The sequence below is a fragment of the Acomys russatus genome, chromosome 1 (assembly GCF_903995435.1).
Source record: "Acomys russatus chromosome 1, mAcoRus1.1, whole genome shotgun sequence".
Classification (NCBI taxonomy): Eukaryota; Metazoa; Chordata; class Mammalia; order Rodentia; family Muridae; genus Acomys; species Acomys russatus.
In genome coordinates, this window is record NC_067137.1 from 22,864,120 (window position 1) to 22,886,210 (window position 22,091).

At 41.7% G+C, this 22,091-nt stretch overlaps 1 protein-coding gene across 1 annotated transcript in view; it reads right to left on the reverse strand.

Moving 5' to 3' along the window:
• Babam2 (BRISC and BRCA1 A complex member 2) overlaps nucleotides 1-22,091 on the reverse strand; it is a 391,205-nt gene that overhangs the window by 351,260 nt on the left and 17,854 nt on the right. Inside the window, exon 3 of the mRNA XM_051170891.1 lies at nucleotides 8,407-8,483. Coding sequence (XP_051026848.1) covers nucleotides 8,407-8,483 — 77 coding nt within the window. The remainder of the gene's footprint in view (nucleotides 1-8,406; nucleotides 8,484-22,091) is intronic.

The window sequence follows — 22,091 nt, forward strand, 5'->3', positions numbered from 1 at the left end:
GTCTTCACTTACCAGGAGATTGGGATAGATGCGGAACCTCCTACTGGGACTCTAGGTGAGAGAAGTATGGGAGAATGGGGAAATAGAAGGACCCAGAGGGTCCTAGAAACCTACAAGAAGAACATCATGATGGGCAGATCTGGATCCATGGGGGTCTGCTCAAAATACTGCACCGACCAAGGACAATACATGCAGTAAATATTGAACCCCTACTCAGATCCAGCCATGGGACAAGACATTCTCCACAGTTGTTTGAAAAGTGGGGACTGACTCTGACGTGAACTCTGGTGCCCCATATTTGACCACTTCCCCTTCGTAGGGAGGCCTGGTAGCCCTCAGAGGAAGGATAGAAGACTATCAAGATGAGACTTGATAGGCTGTGACCATATGGTGGGGGAGGAAGTCCCCTTCTGTCTCAGACCTATGGGAGAAGAATAGGGTATAAGAGGGAGGGAGCGAGGAATGGGAGCAGACAAGCAAGGAGATAATAATTAAGAGGTAATCTGAATAAATTATTAAAAAGAATATATCTGTCATAAAAAAAGAAACAAAGCAGGCTCTGTGCACTGAACTTAAACATATAAAATAAATTACTATAAATTCCAAATGCTTTGATCTAGACTTGGCTAAAATAATGTTTTAAACAGCATACAAAAAGTTTTCAATAAAATGTAATGTAAAAACTTTACATAAGGAAGTTATTTATACTAAAGTTTTAAGTCAGAAAAAGCACTGAGTTTGCTGTTAGCCTTCACTCAGGGAAAAAAATGAAAAAGAAAAGATTTACCTACTATTTACCATACAGTGTATTATAAATTTATTCTTAATTCACTTTTCTTACCATACATTTGTTTCATGTTAGGTTTATTTCTTAAAAAGCAAAGAGCTTCTGGCTGGGGAGGATGGCTCAGTGGTTAGGAGCCTGGCTGCTCTCAAGTGGAAGGATTGGGACACCAACCCAGCCACAAAACCTTCAACTTAACACTTAGTCCTGTCTGCAGTGTATGCTGGGATGGACCCTAGCAGAACTGTCATCAGAGAGAACAGTGAGACTTCATCCAGCAACTAATGGGAGCAGATTCTGAGTGCCACAGCCAAACGTTAAGGGGAGCTCAGGGAGTCCTGGAGGAACCAGAGGGATCCAGGACACCATGATAATATAGCCCACAGAAGCAGTTGGCCTGGATCAGAGAGCCTGTAGGAGTCTGACCTAGGTCCCTGTATATGTGCTATGGCTGAGTGGCTTGGTTTTCTTGTGGGAATCCTAATAGCAGGAGCAGGGCTGTCCCGGACTCTTTTGCATGTTTGTGGGACCCTTTTCCCCTACTGCGCTGCCTCGTCCAGCCTTGATGTGATGGTGTGTACCTGCTCTAATTGTAGCTGGTTATACCATGTTTGGTTGATGTCCCTAAGGGGCATGTTCTTTTCTGAGGTGAGGTGGAGTGAGGGGTGGATCTGGGGGAGAGGGGGAGTCGAGGGAGAGACACTGGGAGAAGGGAGGGAGGGGAAACTGCGGTTGGGATGCAATACATGAGAAAAGAATATAAAAGAGAGAAAGAAGAGTGGCTGCTTTTCCGGAAGACCCAGGCTTGATTCCCAGCGCCAACATGGTGGCTCCCAATCATCTATAACTCCATTGCCATTGGATCCAATGCTCACTTCTAGCCTCTGTAAGTACCAGGCATGCATGTGGTTCATGGACACACATGCAAACAAAACACCTATACATAAATTAATGTTTTAAAAAGCAAAAAGCTGTCATAGCTGCTTTCCAAAGACTACAAAACTATAGAAACTCACCAATATTTGTTTAATTTAGCAAACGAAATTTACAAGTGTTTCTTAATGAGAATTAATCTAATGAGTACTATTATATAGGCTATAGAGGGTTGTATTGAATGTCCATTCTTAGGACCACTGACAATACATTTCTTAGCTATAATAAACATGGTTACAAAATTTGCTCAAGTAAGGACATATGCTAAGGTCTTCTTCCTTGCAAAAAGATGTTAAACAAAATAAAAGAATGACTTAAGACTTTTTTTTTTTTTTTTTAAGAATCTAAGTTGGTGGCTCATACTATAACTCCAGCACTCAGGAGGCAGAAGTAGGAGGATTACCAAGGGCTTAAGACCAGCCTGGGCTACAGAGTGAGCTCCGGGACAGTATGGGCTACAAGGTGAGATCTTGTCTCAAAAAGAAACAAAAGAGAAAATTATGAGAAAGAATAAAAGACTGAAATAGAGGAAAGAAGGGAGAGAGAGAAAAAGAAAGTAAAGAGCCTGCAAAATCTTACTCTAAGAAGGAAAGCTTGATTCTTTAAAAATTCATGGCTACCACAAATGATTTGTTCTTTATAACAAATTCTGGTTGACACAGCAAACCTATCCCCATGACTTCCAAATTATACACAGAGGAACTACCATAATTATTGACATTAATGCAAGATCTGACTGGCCCCATGCTACGACCACCATGAGCCCACCATGACTCAAACCTCCTTGAGGGTTTGTGAGAGCTTGTAAGCCGATGGGCTGGCAAGAAAGCTTACTGGTTGACAGTGGTTTGCTTGCTGCTGCTGTGTCTGACCACCCAAGGTCAATCCTCAGGACCCATATGATGGAAGGAAAAAGCAACGCCCGCAAGTTGTCTTCACTCTGGCTGCCACATATACACCATAGCAGGTGTAAGGGTGTGTATGCACACTGAAATGGCATTCTAATTTTTCAAAATATTATAAACAGAATTAATTTGGAAATCGTTTTCACTTAAGTTACAAAGAAGGGAAGCTTAATGGCCATGGCCTAAATATCATGCAAAGCAAAATAACCTTGCTCTTCGAAGCACTGACAAAAACAAATTTATGTTTGCAAGTGGGAACACAGCAACTCAGTGATGGACTCAAACCATTCTTTACCCAAGCTCCAGCTACATGCTCAAAGGGCACATTGGCTTTCCTTGTCTAAACTAAGGCTTATCCACCATAATGTAGTTGGTTTCATTTATTTCTGATAAGTCTATCGCATTTTCTTTTGGGGAGGTCTCTTTTCTACTGCATTTTCAACAGATCTTTAAAAAAAGAAATAAATTCCCAGGGCTAGAGAGATCGCTCAAAAAATAAATAAAATAAAATAAAGACAACAAGGGGGGAAAACCACAATTTTAATCTTATACAGGTTTTTTTCTCAGCCTCTAGGCTGAAGCAACAGGCTACTCTGTGGGATACAAATTTTGAGAATTAGAATAGATTTTTAAGGCAAGAGGTAAAATGGCACCTTAAACCCTATACCTTTCTACACTCTAGAAGGAACTTATCCATAACACCCTTCTTCAAGGCTTCTAAGTAAATCTCCTAGCCCTGTATCTACTGCCACAGCCTGGCTCTCACACTAAGCCTACACACATCACCAACAACCTTCAGAAGATTTTCGACAGAAAGTCAAGAATTTCAGAAAACGCATGCTTGGCAAATGGCTTAGTCAACACAGTGCTGGCCCCTCAAGCATGAGGACTGAGTGTGGACCAGCTGAGCCCACTGAGAAGCCAGGGGCAGGAGCACATCTGCAGGCTCAGAGCTGGGCAGACAGTGGCCACATCTCCAGACTCACTGGCAGGCAGCCTAGACCAATCAGTGAGCTCCCAGTTCAGTGAGAGACCTTCTCTCAAAAACCTACGGTAGCCTGGCATGGCTAAGCAAAGTAAAAGACTGACTTAAAAGTTAAGAAAGAAGCTAAACTGGGTGGCTCATACCTGTAATCCCAGAACTGAAGAGGCAGAGGCAGGGGGATCTCTGTGAGTATGAGGCCTGCCTGGTCTACAGAGTAAGTGCCAGGATAGCCAGGGCTACACAGGGAAACCCTGTCTCAGAAAACAAAACAAAAAACACGCTAAATAAATCTTTAGTGTATAATGACAACAAACAGTTCTTTGACAGAATACACCTAATAAACAATGAATTCCAGGTTTCGTGTGAAAATTTTACAGTAATGAGGAAAAAATACATCACACACCTAAAAAGACTGTAAGCTGACTATGTATCATTTATTCTTCCTTCTAACCACCCCTATTAATGAAGGTTTTTTAAAAAAGAAATAGATAAAAATACAAAAGAAGAGGAAAGAGAAGACGACAGGGAGAAAAGATGAACCAGTAGATGGGAAATCACAACCAAGTCCTGAAGACAGAAACTGGTGCGTGGCAGGACAGAGTGCTTGCTCCCTGTCTCTCCCAGTAAGATCAGAAGAAAGCCACTGTCCTTGCACTCTCTCTCCAGTGAGGAGATGAGAGAATGAGACAAAAAGCTGTGAATAGGAAGATTAAGCAGACGTTCTTCAGGAACTAGTCCATACACCTCCCCGTCTGACAGTGGCCAAGTGTGTCCTCCCAAGGGAGAAAATATAGGAAGCTCACTTTTGAAAAAAGGTAAGAACTATGACAGCTGAACATTTAAACAGGACGCTCACAGGTCCCCCACACTAAGAGCTGTCCCACCATGCACTCGTGTACGTTGTGAGTCCTGCTCAACTATCTAGAAACTCTAAGCAGTATTTTATCAGTCTTAAATATGCATGATGGCTTTGACTTGAGTAAGGCCTATAGATCAGCAGTTCTCAGCCTGTTGGTCACAACCCTTTAGGGGTTGAAAACACTTTCACAAGGCGTCACTTAAGACCACTGAAAAACACAGATATTTGTATTATGATTCAGAACAGTAGCAAATTAATAGTTATGAGGTAGCAACGAAAATAATTTTATGGTTGAGGGTCACCACAACATGAGGAACTATACGTATTAAAGGGTTGAAGCATTATAGAATAACAGGAAGAGAAATGATGGTATAAAATATGCTCCCTAAGGATGTTAATGCAATGGTGGGTTAAAAAAAAAAAAACATTTTTCATTGTTTTTAACTTTTGTTACATTTATTTATCTTTGTGTGTATGTGATTGTGTGTACACGTGGTATGTATTTGGAGGTCAGAGGACAACTCATGGGAGTCAGTTCTCGAGCTGGCTGGCCGGGTTTTTGTTTCATCTTGTTGATCTAAATATTTATTTTATCTTCAATTGTGACTAAACCTGAGTATAAGTATATGTACATGTGAGTGCGGGTGCCTTCATAGTACAGAATAAAGCATCCGACCTCATGGAGCCAAACTGACAGACAGCTGTGAGCTGCCTGACATGGGTTCTTAGGAACACACACAGGTGCTCCACAAAAACACTTAGTGTTCATAACTGCTGAGCCATGTCTCCAAGTCCCTACTGGAGTCATCTGAGAGGAGTCTTGACTGAAGAATCACCTAGAACAGACTGCCTGCAGCTGTGTCTTTAGGGAACTGCCTTGATTATCAGTTGATCCAGGGAGGCTTTTGGTTAGACTGTTGCATCACAACAAAGGAAAGAAAACTAAAACAACTCTCTCCTCCCACCAGGTGGGTCCCAGGACTGAACTCAGGTCGTTAGGCTTGTCAGCAAGCACCTTCACCTGCTGAATCAACTCATCGGTCCCAAAAGTATTTTCTCAAATCTCTACTTTGTGTTCTTTGAAAGACTGTGACAGATACTGCAGTCATAAAGTCAGAACAAGGCATCTGAAAGTGGAACAGAGAGGAAAACAGAGCTCTTACATAAGATACCTAATTATCATGGAGATGATAAAAAAAAAAAAAAAAATATTGAGTAGAGATATAAGAAAGGCAGAAGTTGAAAAGGGAAGAACAAGATCCGGGCAGGTTACTTGAGCCTGGTTCTAGTAACCCAGGCAAGTGACTGTTTCCTAAGAAAGCATCCAGTAATATATAGAATTTTTACTACTTAGGCCTACAAAACAAGGTAAAAATCTAATGATAAAGCAGAAGCAGGCCCATGGAGCCACTGTGAACAACTTATGAACAATGCCCTGGAGACAATTACAGACAACAAATTACTAATCTTGAGAATGCAAAAGACAAAACAGAAGACAAGTGAGAACAGTGCAGGAAGACGCAGGAGAAAAAAGGAAGAAGCAGGGGCAAAGACTCTTATCCTCTGAAGTGTGAAGCCAGAAGACATTATCTGTGGTTCATGATGATCCAGATAAATGAAGCTCTCATCACTACAGCACAGATCGTCCTAGCTGATAGCAAAGCTGAGTCACTCGCTTACCAACTAGCTTTTGGGACTGTTCATTTAACTGTATGACACAGTGTTTAAAGTGACCCTGGGGTGTGGGGGTGGTATGGGGGTGTGCATGGATTTGATCCATGGAAAAGCTTTTCTCTAGCCTTTTGTAAGGCCTTGAATTTGATCCCCAGCCCAAGAAAAAAGTACAAAGTGTTAAGCTACAAGGAAAACAACACAGGAACCAGTAATGGTGATGTACTTACATTAAAGAGGAAGAGAGCGATAAGAGGGACGGATGCTGAAAACAGGCTGATGCCTCTATATCAGGGCAGGAAGTCAAAAGATAACATCCAAAACTGGCCAGTCAGGAAAATGGCAAAAGTATATTACTGAGAGAAATGGGGATCCTCAGGAGAACTAAACTGAACCACTTCTTAAAATTATAACACTTTCCTCAGAAGACAGGAGGAGAGGGTTCTAAGAGGTAGAAGACCAACACACCCTCATGTGTGTGATTTCAGCACTGTCTCCATTTCATTCACATGAGCAACTTACTGTGATCATTTCTTTTAAATTTAGTTAATAATTTCTTTTTGAAAAAGAGTAGCAATCAAATGCTGCCACTTCTTTACACAGCAATGCTTCTGTGCTTTTGTGGTTTCCTGAGGATGGTGTAATAACACAAGGTTAACAAGGCACCTTGGCCTACATCTCTCATTTAATACTGCATTTGGATAATTAGTACAATGCAACTCTAGAGAACACTGAGATGTGGTATCTCCTGGTTAATGATGGTAGAACACCTAGTCAATAGTCAAAAGATATAGTTTATGCACCCATCCATCGTGTGTGCATGTGTGTGTCTGTGTGTGCATATGTGGGTGTGTGTGTAAGTACATGAGCGTACACACAAGTGCATCTGTAGGCCAGAGGACAACTTTAGGTGTCATTCCTCAGGCACCATCCACTTTGTTTTCTGAGACTAGATCCCTCATTGGCCTGGAACTTGTCGAGCTGGATAACCATATGTCCCAGAGATCTGCTTGTCTCTGTGTCCCCACAACTGGGATTATAAGCATGTGCCCCTCCCAGGCTTTTTTCAGTGTGGTTCTGGGGTCAAACTCAGGTCCTCTTACCTTGGAAGCACATTATGGCCTGTGCCATTACCCTCACCCATCCATCTGATCTCTAATATCCACATGTTTTATTCCTCTTTTTTTATGAACAGATAGATTTTAACACCCTGGTCACAAGAATAGGTTTAAGAAAGAAAATGCCGGGGTTCAATTAATGACACTAACAAAGCAAAGCTATTATCATTTTCACAGTAGGCAAGAGCTTCAGTGTTGTGCTTGTGACAGAGAAGGCCTAATACAGCATAGACAGATGCTGCAGATGCTGGCCTGCATCCCAGTGAGGTACCTCGTACACCACCCAGGCAACGTTGGGAGCCTACAGCACAGAAACTCAGGCCACTCTTCACACATATTCAATTTACCCGAATAACTTACGTCCTTAATTTTGGAAAGGTAGCCAACATTTACAACTGATTTTAATAAGATGTAAAATTTCTGACTTCCACCTTCTGAGTCAATAGAAGCAGTGTACGCAGGGACAGAGCATCCAGGCTGCCATACTTGGTCTGTTCTCCTTGTCTGTATTATCAGCCTGGCCCTTGCAGGCCACTTGCATCTCTAACCTCACTATAAAGGCCACAGAATGTGACACTTAGCCCATGCCCAGAATCTTAGAGAAAGGTTTATGACAATGCGTCTGACTGCAGTGGGGATTTCAGCCCTTCCTTCCTAAAAAACTATCACTAAGTAGGTATTTGACATTTTTAGATTTTTAGTTCATTTTATTTTACTGGGATGGGGCACAGCACACATGTGGAAATCAGTGTACAACCTGCAGGATTCAGTTCTCTCCTTCAACTTCTGGGTCCAGGAACTGAACTCAGGTTGTCAGGACTGGCGGGAGGTGCCTTTACTCACTGAACCATCTTGCAGGCCCAAAGCAATGAGCCTCTTTATTGGGGTATTATCTTAGAGTTCCCTCCAAGAAAAAAACTGAACTGCATAAGCGCTATCGTGTTTCTGTGAAGGCCTGTTCCACTGCAGCATAATCCCAGCCACTGCCTCACTTTGAACAGAACCAGGGCCGGATGGCAGATAACAAAACACTAACTGCTGGTGGGCTGTATCAGAAATCACTCTGAACAGCCGGAAATAAAACTAAACCACAACTTCCAATAATTAACTCTGTGTCTCTATTTTGGGTAGAATATGCATCATTTACTCACATTTTAATGTCTCTCCGGCATACGGTATGTGCAGTTTGAAGCGGTCACAGTTGGGTCCAGGAGTCAATGATGTACAGCTTAAAGAATCCAGGGGGGAAAAATAAGAGTTTTAAGAACAAAATGGAAAAACTCACACATTTATGATACTTAATAAAGTAAATAAAAAGTAATTCTTATACATACAGGCTTAAAGGATAAAATGAAGGCCTTTACTGGCCACAAAGAACAAGGCAATAAATGAGCCTAGATATGAGACAAATTATGTATCTCGCAAAAAACTTCTATTCCTCCTAACAGCAAACCCTAAGTGCTTCAATACCTCTCGCTAAGAAGTGCATCTTGACTTTTAAAACCACACATATCATCCAAATCAGGTCTCTAGTCCTTGATGCCAAGAACTGTAAATGCAGAGAAATTTTATGGTCATATTTTAAACATAGATTCTTAGCTTTCACTCTGTTCATACAAAAAAGAGCCCACTTTTGGCCTTTTTCTAGTGGCAGATGGCTTTCTTTCTTTCTCCAAAGGTACGATGCTTTCTCTAGAGCTGGCACATGGCACCGTTCATCTGCAGGAAAGCACAAAGCATGGTACGCGGCTTCAGATAAAATGCAAATGCAAAAGAGGGCGTGAGTCAGTCAGCCGCATCTCAGCATTTGGAGGTTTTGGAAATCGATGGCTTCACAAGGCGTGACAATGGCCGCTGCTTTTCCTATGAACCTACTTCATAAGGTATCTCGGGACCTTACAAGTCAGAGCTTCAACAGCATGAACACAGCCCTGACCTCCTCACTGACTAAATGACTCATAGGAAGTCGATGGAGGAACCCCACGTGGGTTCCACGTTGGTGCCACCATGACCAACTTTCTCATTCTATTTCCCAGATTCTCTGTTCTATATTGAAGAGGCACCAACCTTTTAAAAATATAGAGTTGGTTCAATAATAAGACTCTTCTGATTAAAATCCTCCTTTGTGCCTGGTGAAAAAACCAACTCAGTTGCCACCACTTTCAGGACCCTGAACTCTTGCTTACTGATGATGTCATCTTGCTGCTCTGGCCCTTGTCCAGGTGGTCCATGTGCATTGCCCATACTTCTCCCTGAGGTGTATCAGCCTCTTCCTACGTGTGCTGTTCCCTGCAAGGACTGCTCCTCCCAGGACTCTGCCTGGCCCTCAGTGCTGCTCAGGCTTTGATTTCCTTGCCTGCAGAGCTCTCCCTTGGTTTTCCACTGTGAAGCAGCACCCAGTTTTATCACAGCCTCCTGATTTGTCCATTTGTTTTTTTTGGTTGGTTCTTTTTTTTTGTTGTTGTTTTTTTTTTTTTTCTTTATATCACCTAAGATGCTTGGGCTTCATGCGTTTGTCTCTTGCTTATTACCGTTTCCTCCCTCCCTGTAATGGAAGCACTAACCGACCTTACACTTGGGCTGCCTATCTGCTGGCTATTCCTACTACCCAGAACAATGCTCATTAAACCATATCTAAACTAAAATAAATGAATTAGGCACTGGGCTAAACACAGCTATGGCAAAAGAAAGAGTGGTTTTAATAAAGATCTATGCTGTAAAAGTGCATCTTTTACCCATTTCAACTCATCTCCAAAAACTGGAAATGTGCTATTTTAAAGTTTAAGGTGGGAAAACCAAGATAAGGAGATCAGTTCTATAAATCTGAAAGTTAAGAATTATTAACTGGTAATTCTTGTTTGTTTTTAACATAAAATTACATTGTCTTAGTGTGTGTGTGTGTGTGCTCAGCTATGCCATAGCACACATGTGGAAGTCAGAGAACAGCTGGTGGGAGTTAGTTCTCTCCTTCTACGGTGTGATCCCCGGGGATGGAACGCCTGTGAAGCTTGGCAGCAAGCACCTGCACCCACGGAGCCATCCCACCAGGCCTCAAGTGGGAATTCCTGATAACATGAAAAGAGGAAGTTTGTTCTTCAGTCATCAGAAGCTTCACAAGCCCTCACCTTACAGTCCCATCTAACCACGTAATTCCTCAAGGTGTTACGGGTCTGTTCTCCAACTGTGGCTTCTTTTTCCAATACAATTGTAAGGCTTTGGTGCTAATAACTGCTATACACACTTTAAAAAAAAAAAAAAGATAAAATCTTAATATATACTACTAATCACAGCTCAAAAGTGTGAAAGTCTCCACGAACTCTGCTGCCCCATATTTGACCATGTCTCCTGAATGGGGAGGCCTGGTGGCACTCAGAGGAAGGATAACAGGCTACCAAGAAGAGACATACAGGGGGAGGAGGTCCCCCTCAGTCACAGTCATAGGGGGAGGGGAGTAAAGGGAAAATGGGAGGGAGGGAGGAATGGGAGGATACAAGAGATGGGATAACAATTGAGATGTAATATGAATGAATTAATTTTTTAAAAAAGTGTGCAAGTCTCATGGGCCCTCAGAGAGGGCACTGTGTACCACAGGTGAGCATTCTAGCCAGCATGCATGCAGATAAGGATGAGCCAGGTGTGGTGGCACATGCCTTTAATCTGAGTATTTGGAAGGCAGAGACAGGTGGATTCCTGTGAATTTGAAGCCAGCGTAATTGACATAGACAGGACATCCAAGGATACCTAGAGAGACCCTGTCTCAAAACACAGATGGGGGGAGGGAGGGAGAGAGGAGCGGAGGGAGGGAAGAACTGGAGGGAGGGACAGAGGGAGAGGGAGAAAAATTTTTTTAAAAAGCTTTGCTGAATGGATGTGCCAGCTGTCAAGGAGAGGGAGGGGACAAGGGTATAATAATACATATGTATGAGAGCTGGCAAGATAGCTCAGCAGGCAAAGGCACCTGTCACAAAGCCTTCCAGCCTGACCCAACATAGTGGAAGGAGATGTTTAACTCTTGAAGGTTGTCCTGTAATTTCCACATGCACCGTGGCATGCTCACAGCCTCACATGTACAGACATGTGCGTGTGCACATACATGTCCACACAAATGTAATTTTCCAGTTAAAAATGTACATGTAGGACAATATTACAACATAATTCATTACTCTGTATGCTAACTAAATAATAATAGAAAGTTGTATCATGTGCATTAATGAAGATCACTTATAAGTATGTGTAAGAACTGTGCACACATCAACCAAGGACATAAAAGAAAATCAAGTCCTTGATAGCTGATTCTTGGGATCTACAATGCTGATACTCTTGATTCATTTAGCATATTATTTATGGATTTATTTACCAAAATATGGTTTAAATTTTTTATTTGATTCCTCTTTAAATTATCTATTCCTACATATTGAGATATGATTCAAATTATTAAATTTTCTAAATTAACAGTCAATTTTACTGCACTTTACAAGACTTTAGCTAGCCAAACATTAATGTGAATTAATCAAGTTCCATCCAGGATTTCACAATCTTTAGGACATCAACATTTTTAAGACAATGCAAAATATAAGAAAACAAGCTTTCTGGTGAAGGCTAAACCTATTCAATTCAATACTGTCTAAAAAAGGAGTGAATTTGGCCATTTCTGTCCCTTAAGCCACCTAAAAAGAACAAAATAGATGAATTCAGGGTTCCTTCCCTGAGAGTGCGTCAGTTTCCTTTACCCTGACTATTAATTTACCATTTGGCATGTTCTCCTACATAGCTTCCTGTTTTTGTGATAATGACGTTTGTGCTTCACCAACAACACTTAACATCTGCCAAGACGGAAACCTTCAGCTTTGGCAACCTTAAGTAGCAGGTGACTGGGAAATAACACAGGCCCCGAGACCAGTAACTGCCTTGTAGACAGCTCGCGCCACATGCCACATGAGTAGTTGTCAGCTGACTCTCACCACAGATTTCATTTTATAGAATGAAGTTCTTTTCTTCTCAATTAAATCGAACATCAGTCACTTTACTCAGACTAAATCGGTTTCCAAATGGTCATGGCATCCAGACTGCCTGGCATCTTAACATCAACTTAATAATCTGCAAACTGCAAAGACACTAAAACCAATTCTAGGACTCAGCTCTTTAATGCAATCACTGCACACACAGTCAACTAAATGAAACCAAGGTGAAATACTACATCCTCTTCAAAGGAAGCACATGAATTAAAACTGGTAAAAAGGAAAGCAGCAAGATTATACTATCGTAAACCTCTCACACTGTTCTCCAGGGAAGTGGGGCTCTCCACTTGAGAACACGATTTTCTTGATATATCACATGTATCTCTCTGTATCACTAAAATCTAAAATGATGCACTTAATTCCTAGAATTCCAAATAATCATTACTAAAATAAGTGACTCATCCCAGAATGTTTTTTCAAACATCGCAAAATTAAAATACTCAAGAAAGTGTGTTTACCAATTTTGTGTGGCATCAACTGTTATTCCCAGCTTCTATTTAATCTCTCCACTTATAAATGATAAACTTCAACTCTACCTTAGAATATGGAATATAAATGTTGGTTGGTGTTCCCCTGACAAAAGTTGAGTTTAAATTGAAATGTGATTCTAGTAGGAATGATGGGTTCAAATACTGTTTTTAATCTATAACAAGGGAGCGTGTGGTAGTGCACACCGTTAAGCCCAGCCCTCAGAGGCAGAGGTAAGACAGAGGCAGATCTCTGTCTTTGTGAATTCAAGGCCAGCTAGATCTATAGACTGAGTTCCAGAACAGCCAGCACTACATGAAGATCCTGTCTCAAAAAAAGATAACAAAGTGTGTACTTGGCTGGTTTTACGTCAACTTGACACAAGATAGAGTCATAAGAAAGGAAGGACCCTCAGTTAAGGAAATGCCTCCATGCGATCCAGCAGTAAGGTTTTCTTAATTAGTGACTGATGGGAGGAGGATCCAGCCCATTGTGGGTGGTGCCATCTCTGGGCTGGTGGTCCTGAGTTCTGTGATGAAGCAAGCTAAGCAAGCCATGAAGAGCAAGCCAGTAAGCAGCACTCCTCCATGGCCTCTGCATCAGCTCCTGCCTCCAGGTTCCTGCCCTGCTTGAGTTCCTGTCCTGACTTCCTTCGGTGATGATGTGGAAGTGTAAACTGAATAAACCTTTTCTTCCTCAACTTGCTTTTTTATCATGCTGTTTCATCACAGCAATAAAAACCTGAACAAAGATAAAGGGAAAATCTTTTAATTTCTTCAGGGAGATGCTAGGCTCACTGACTGCTAATCCTCTTCCAGTGTGTTCAGGCAATTCACTCCATTAGCACAATAAAGGACAAAGTGAGTAATCTCACTAAGTACAGAATAAGGAATAAAATCAAACACTTGTGATTTTCAAAATTCTCTGTAAACTAAAAGTAAAAAGGAATAACTTCAATTTCATAAAGCAGACCTTACAAAAAACAAATCTACACTAACATCAAACTTAATAACACAATGTTCTCCTCCTCTGGGACTTTCATCCTCTTCTGTACTAGGGGCCCCAGCCAGCACAGAAAAACACAGAGGGGAAAGAGAGCCCTAAGGCTGGAAAGGAGAAAGTAAACTTTATTATCTGGAGATAACATTTGCATGTGTATTTTTTATCTTGGAATTAACATATGAGCTGAGCAAAATTGAGTGACAGCAGCAAAGGAAAATTAGTTGTATTTCTTTACACCATCGACAATCAGTTAAAAGAATCAGGCTTCTAGGAAGATGCCACCCAAAGTAGTAGCATGTAGGGTAAAGGGCTTTACCTAGTGTGTACAAGAGCTTGGGGTTCAATCCCCAACCCAATCTAAAGATAAATAAAGAAATACCAAATGACCAAGTATAGATACAAATAGCACAAGAGATGCGTAAGATCTTTATGCAGAAACCTATTGTATTAAAAGGAAAATAAAACAGAGAGAGGAATCATGTTTATAGATCAAAAGACTCATAAGGTTTTGTCTTATTTATTCTTTAAACAGCCCCAAACTGAACAATTTAAGCACAATTTCAAACATAACACATGACATCGATTGGCTAAAGGATAATTTTGGGGGGGGGGGGGGAGAGACAGAGTTTCTCTGTGCAGCCTGGGCTGTCCTGGACTCGCTTTGTAGACCAGGCTGGCTGGTCTCGAACTCACAGCGAATCACCTGCCTCTGCCTCCCAAGTGCTGGAATTAAAGGCGTGCGCCACCACACCCGGCTAAAGGATAAATTAAGACATAGTAAAAAACAGAAACATTATATAGCACTGAAAACATTACTTTCACCGAATGAAAGAATGTATACTATATGATTATATTATTTAAAATTCAAAATCATAGAATAATACATGTGATAAGTGATAAAAGAAAAGTATTTATAATGAAAATAAAAATGGTTTAACTATGTGGAAAGAAAAAAGGCAAGTGGGAAGAAGCATAGAGGACTCCTAGTATGCTGAAAGTGTGTGTGTGTGTGTGTGTGTGTGTTGGGGTGTGTATATGTGTGGTGTGGTGTGTGTGTTTGTGTGTGGTGTGGTGTGAGTGTTTGTGTGTGTGTGGTGTGTGTGTTTATGTGTTGGTGTGGTGTGAATGTTTGTGTGTGTGTGGTGTGTGTGTATGTGTGGTGTGGTGTGGACTGGTGTGTATGTGTGTGTGGTGTGTGTGGTGTGTGTGGTGTATGTGTGTGCGTGTGTATGGTATGCATGTAAGTGGGGTTTGGTGTGGTGTGGGGGGGTATGTATGTGGTGTGCTTGTGTGTGTATGTGTGTGTATGTGGTGTAGTGTATATTTGTTTGTGTGTGGGGTGTGTATGTGTGTGTGTGGCATGCATGGGTGTGGGTAGGGGTGGGGTGGGGTGTGTATGTGTGGGGGGGTGTATATGTGTGTATGTGGCATGCATGGGTGTGGGTGTGGGTGGGGTGTGGGGTGTATGTGTGTGGGGTATGTATGTGTATATGTGTGTGTGTGATATGCGTGGGTGTGGATGTGGGTGTGTGGTGTGGTATGTGTGTGTGTGCATGGGAGTACAGAAGGAAGAGGAGGGCATCCAGTGTTCTGCTCTATCACTGTCCACCATACTCCTTTGAGACAGAATCTCTCACTGGACTGAACTAAAGCAGGGGCAGTTCACACCAGCTCTCCATCTTTCCCTGTCCAGCCCACCCCTCACACACTTGGAGTCGCAGGCACATGTGAAGCAGTGCCCAGCCTTTTCTTAGGTGCTGGGATCAAAACTGCACTCCTCCTGCTTCAAAGCAAGTGCTCTCACCCCTGAGCCACCTCCCACCTCACAACATGTTCTCTCCTCCCCAGATGGTCAAGAAGGTCACATTTCAGTATCTACTGAATATGAGCACATTTCACGCATCTGCCCAGCACCCTTGAGCTGGATTTTCTACGGTCACAGCAACCCCTCCTCTCTCTCTCTTTCTCCCTCTCTCTCTCTCTCTCTCTCTCTCTCTCTCTCTCTCTCTCTCTCTCTCTCTCTCTCACACACACACACACACACACACACACACACACACACGCGCGCGCGCACACACACACACACACACGTTCACATTTTCTTTTTCATTGATAATAAATCATTTGAACCCAACTGTCCCTGTGTGTTTCATTCTTCTGCATTAGAATTCTTTTTAAGTGTTCGATATGTATGTGGAAGAAACCAGCCCTTATTACATGAAATGGAGGTTGACCCTGACGTTCACAGCCGGTTCACACCCAGTCCTTCAAGGGTGCTGGGAGAAGGATGGGCATCACAGGGTGCTGAACGGCTTATGGTGGTTCTCTCCATTATATGGAATATAATACTAACGATATAAGTACAGGCAGTTTTCAGAAAAACCTTTCACATAACTACTGAGAGAGAGCACTGGAGCAGTCCTAGGGTACAGCATATGTTGCCAATCTGATGTCTTCCCTTAGTATCCCCATAACTTTTTAGATTTCTCTTCCAAGTACAACTGGTGAAAATACATTATAAATAATATAAATGTTAATTATTGCTTGTTTCACTTTATGCCATTTTTATTCAGATTTCATGGGATTTGTAATCTATTTTTTTCACAATTAAATCAAATGCATGTATTGAGATTCATAACCAAATTGTTTGGACTAAGCTATAATCTGAATTCCTCTATCCTTCCAAAACTTCATCTAATGGAATCTAAAGCCCACAGTGTTGATATTAAGAGACAGAAGTTAGCTAGGCCACTGTGACTGTGACTAGAGACCTGATGAAGTCGGCTTGTCCCTGCGTCCTGTACCATGAGAGGATGTACGGAGGGCACCATCTATGCAGAATAGGCGTTCACGAGAGAGTAAATCTGATGGCATTATGACCTTATGTTTCTCAGCCTCCAGAACTCTGAGAGACAAACTTCAGTTGTTAATAAATTACCCAGTGTAAAGTCTGTCATAGCCATTGGGACAAACAAAGAGAAGCGGATAAACGGGAAAGTTCGGAGATCACTGTTCTCGTGTTATAGAAAGGCGTCTCTTTTCAAGAATCTTGCACAGTAATCAGAAGACAAACATCACACCAGCAAAGTCAAGACACAATTTAAATCACAAGTCAACACAACAATGGATGCAACGCACAAAGCAATTAACATGATTAATTGCCAAATTAGTGGTTAAAGTCTATGAGCACAATTAGATTTAAGAGAGCAGAGACACTGTTTCAGCTGGGTTATCAAGGAAGGCTCTCTGAGAAAACGGCCTCTCAGAAGGAGTTGGATGTGGTCAAGAAGGGAATGCAGACCACTCCCTGCAAGTGCCCTGAAGCAGGAACAAAACACAGGAGACGGGCTCACTGCAGCTGCTGCTCAGTCCAGCAGCCATCCTCCTGGCACACACCAGACAAAGGGTTCCACAAATACTGTCCTGGAACAAGCTGCAGGGGGTACGCACTCACTCAAAGAACACCTCAAACAAGCCACACAAGTGTCACAGATACACATGTTATAAAGGCTACTAGGGTCAGCTTACATGTGACTTGTCTACATTTAATGTACAATGTAATTGTGTAAAAACAAATAAACCATTTTCAATAACAATATTCTTATAGTCACTTTAGATCATTTTCACCCAAAACAGGTTCTGAGTAGACACCCATCCTAACAGTGAACTCTGGAGCTTTTGTATCATTTTCACAGTCTATATTTGAACTCCTGGCCTTATGGGCCAGTATATACCTATGGAGGCTATTTCCTGTGGCATGCTCTGGGAGCTCGCTCTTGAGGGGACTAAGCTCCCAAGTGTTGATCTGCTTCCCTCATTAGCTTTCAAGCCATATGCTTTCTTTATGCTGATTATTTGCACAGTGCCTCACACTTACCAGGTACTCAATATATGCTTTTTATCATTATTGGGGGGGGGTGATCTTTGTTTGTCTGTTTGTTTGTTTTGTTGCTGTTGTTGTTGTTTTTCAAGAAAGAGCTTGTCTGTGTAGCCTTGACCGTCCTGGAACTAGCTCTGTAGACCAGGTTGGCCTCGAACTCACAGAGATCCAGCTGCCTCTGCCTCCTGAGTGCAGGAGTTAAAGGCATGCGCCACCACCACCTGGCCCAGGTTGGGGGTCGAGGCGGTTCTTTTTTAAAACAGGATCTCATTTGGTAGTCCAGGATAGCCCAAATCTGGGACTTTCCTTCCTCAGTCATCTAAGTGTGCCAACTTTCGTTATGATATTCTTATAAAAAGGAAATGTGAGTGACTACAGACAGTTCAATACAGTGTTTATGAAAGACTGAATTGACAACATTCTCCTTACTCAAAAACATGCATGCTTGCACTTGGGGAAAACCCAGCACTTAGGAAATATGAGCCGAGAATCAAGAGGTCCAGGTCAGTGGCTGGAGAGAGAACTCAGTGGTTAAGAGAACTGGCTGCTTTTGGAGAAGACAGGGTTTCGATTTTCAGCACTCACATGGTGGCTCACAACTGTCTGTAACTCCAGCTCCAAGGGAACCGATGCCCTCTTCTGGCCTTCTCAGGCACCAGGCGCACACATGGTGCACAGACAATCACACAGACAAAACATCCAGATAAATTAAAATAACTATAATTTTTTAAAAAGAGTTCAAAGGCCATCTCTAACATATAGACTAAGCTGGGCTGCACACAAAGAAAACAACAACAAAAGCCATGTTTCTTAGTATAATCCAAATGTATGAAGTAATGACGCTCTCCTAGGTTTTCACTTAGCCAACTAACCAAACTTCTGAGAAGGCTTCCTACTTACAACCATCTACCATGCTTCTCTAAGATTAATTGCATTATCCAGTTTTGTCTCTGCTCTAAGACAAAATCCTAAAAAGGCCAACTTCTAGACTGTCAGAACAGCAAACTCTTTCTCACACAGTGCTGCTCTAATTAGAGTCCACAGAGCAGCTTGGGTGTGTGAACTGTTACTAAACACAGAAACTCATATAAGAGGGCTAAAACGCCAAGGCAGTGTATAGAAACAATGCTAAGTCTGATGAATCCAATAAAGAAAAAAAGTAAAGACAAACCTGGCGGCTGATGGAGTTTCTCTCACTTTGTTTTTCTTGTGATTCATTTTTATGATATATACTACAAACGTACCAGTAAGAAGCTGGATAACTGTTTTCAACTCTGCTCTTTCATCAAAGAACCTCTGAGAAACATGTACTGACTGTTCTTCAATGCCCAAGGCGGCAGAGTAAGAAGATGAGCCGCTTTTTTTTAACGTCCCCCATCTCTACTCATCTGGCTCTCTCACAAGAGTCACAAACGCAATGCCTTTATTTCCCAGTGTTCTCTGGGCTCTGCTAAGCTGGCAGGGATATCAGCATAATCCACTGCCTAGGGCTTCTCTGACTGACAGACCCCAATGCAGCCTCCCTCTCAGCATATTCAACACCCTAGCTCCAGTGGGAAGACAACCAGTCACTGGTGACCCTATTGGAGGAATCACCAGACCTTACAGTATGAACACTGGCAGCACTCACGGGAATATGTCGTCAAAAATGCTAAAGCTGGCATAGAATTGTGCAGACCACTACAGACAGTTTAAACTCAACACTTCTACATCTTTCTTAAAGTGTTATTAGTCCTTTGAGAAGTCTGTACACCGTGGTTGGATCATCCTCACCTCCTCCCCTAACAGTCCTGGTCCACCTGCCCTTCCCTACCCACACACCCCTGTCCTTTCTTTCTGTTGTTTGTGCACCCATCATGTCCAGCCTGGGCTGCCCCCATGTTCTTGAATGTGTTGACTTCACTGGAGCATGGTGAACGTACCAGGGGCTACACTCTTCAAAACCACTGACCCCACCTAGCAGCTGTCAATTGTCAGTAGCTCCTCAGTGGGGGCAGGGGTGACTTCGGGCCCACCTCCCCTCTCCACGCTAGGATTTGGTCTGGCTTGAGAACAGCCCCAAAATAAAAAATAACAACAATCATAAAGTAATGGCCTGTGACATCCTGAACTTATGACCAAAAACCTGTTATCTCATCAGTTCTGACAATCTAGCTATACTTGTAATTTTCCATTTGAACTATACAACTTTCTTGATTTACAAATTCCTTTAGTTTATTATATAAGAATGCACAAAAAACATACATGATAAATATATTTATTAAAAACCTGCCAATGATAATTACAAAAGGTATTTATAGTTCAGAAAAATATAATGAATACTAAGGAAAAATAAAAGATGTGGTGATATGTTCTGACATCACTGTACTAATAACCCATGACTTGCAAGCCAGCCAACATAGTGCTATTATAAGAAATAATTCTACAATGCTGATAACTACATCATGCTTTTAGTTAAGAGCTGCAATAACTTTCATTCTTGTAACTGTTTAATAGCTTGCACAATGAAAAAAACAGTAATTGGGATTTTAAAAAAGTAAAATAATAGCAGACATAAAATAAATTTATTTGATTTCTGCCTTAGTTCAACAATAATATTAAATTCCTTCCCCGGTACTGCTTAACTTTTAGACATCTACAAATTCTTGTTAAACTACCAATTGCTGAGATTTAGCCCAAATGCAGTAAACTATCACATCATCATCATCATCATCATCATCATCGTTGTCGTCGTAATAATGATAATTTAGCCAGCTACTTCCTCTGAGGTATTCCTTTCTTACATTTCTTTTATTTTAGGGGGTGCACATGCCACAGTGTATGTGTAGAGGTCAGAGGACCACTTGATGGGTCAGTGCTCTCCTTCCATCAGGTAGGTCCTGGGAACCAAACTCAGGTCCTCTGGCTTCATGGCCAGTACCTTACTTAATGCACTGAGCCATCTCCCCAGCCTATCCTGAACTAGTTTCTAACACTGAGTTAGTCTTGATCTTTTAGTCTCAATCTCCTAACAATTTTCTATTTGCATTTTAACCAGTTACTAGGTTTTCTTTAAGTGTCCATTCCAAAATATGCCTCATAAATGGAGAACCCACTCGACAGTGAATCATACTGAGTGATTTCTTGGCCAATCTTTTCTTGGAAATAAAAATAAATAAATATATAAAATTTTAAAAGGACACAGCATTTGGTAGGGAAGACCTGGGCTCTAGTCCAGGCCTCCACCACTTATCAGCTAAGTAACCTTCAAAGAGTTTCATAACTTCTTGGAGACTAATGTCCTCCTGTGTTTAAATTTTTTAAAGAGGGGGATTAGATTCCACAGAGATTTATGGAGAGTAAAAATAAGCCTAAGGAAAAGAGATTTATGCTACTCGCAGCACTGAATTCTCTTTATGGAAAAACACACGCACAAGCAATAGATATCAAGTCCACTGAGCACTCTGCCCACTGACAGCCTTGGTCAGTTTCCACTGCCAATTCAGAGTAAGATCAATGTTCTTGCCAAGGATGTTCCTCAAGTGTCATCATCTCTTTAACATAAACCGTGTCCTCCTGCATGGATTCCCAGTGTCCAGTGCCAAAGATGCTTTCCTGGAGCTTCAGTCCTCCTCCAGTCTATCTCTTCTGTCCAAAAGTCTGTGCACCTTCCTGATACCAAGACAAACATCCTTTTCTACTGTCTTTGAATTCTTATAGTAGAATACACTTGCTTTAAGCATACTCATTTTCCCCACAAATACACAAGTAAAATGCCATGTTCGTATCATAGAAATGAAATTCCATATTAGCCCCACAATGTTCATAGTTTCTTCCTCCCCTGACTTAACCACTGATTGAAGTTAATAAGTATCTGCCTAAACCTTTCTCCATGCACTCACCCATACATATGTATATATGTTCCCATACACATATATAAGAGAGGACATTTCTATAGACGTATAATTATTCTACATCTATTAGTCTATAACCTGGCCCTTCCTCTTGTCATTCAGACACAATCAACATTACTTCAGCTTGCCTCTTTGGAAACTCAGTACATACAAGCGGGAGGCATAAACTCATTCCAGTCAGAACAGTTTCCTAGAGCGTCAACAACTACTTGCTGAGTAACTGCTGTGGACCATGTATAGGCTGTGCAGTGTGGAACAAAGCAGGCAGTGTCCTCAGGGAGTAAAAAGTCTTCAATAAAAATGTTTTAAAACCAAAAAACTAACAGCGGGTGTGGTAGCTCCTAGGAGACTAAAACAACACTATCTGTGTGAGTCTGAAACCAACATGAGCTGCAAAATGCAATTTTCTCCATATCCCCACAAGAAGGCAATAAGTAAAGTGAAGAAATGAAAGAAATTGAGTAAATATGGCTCATCTTAAGGATACAATCCAAGACATACACATCCCAGTGGATGCCTGAAACCCTGGACATAAGTGTATTGTTACTTAAGTCTTTAATATGATATTTTTATTA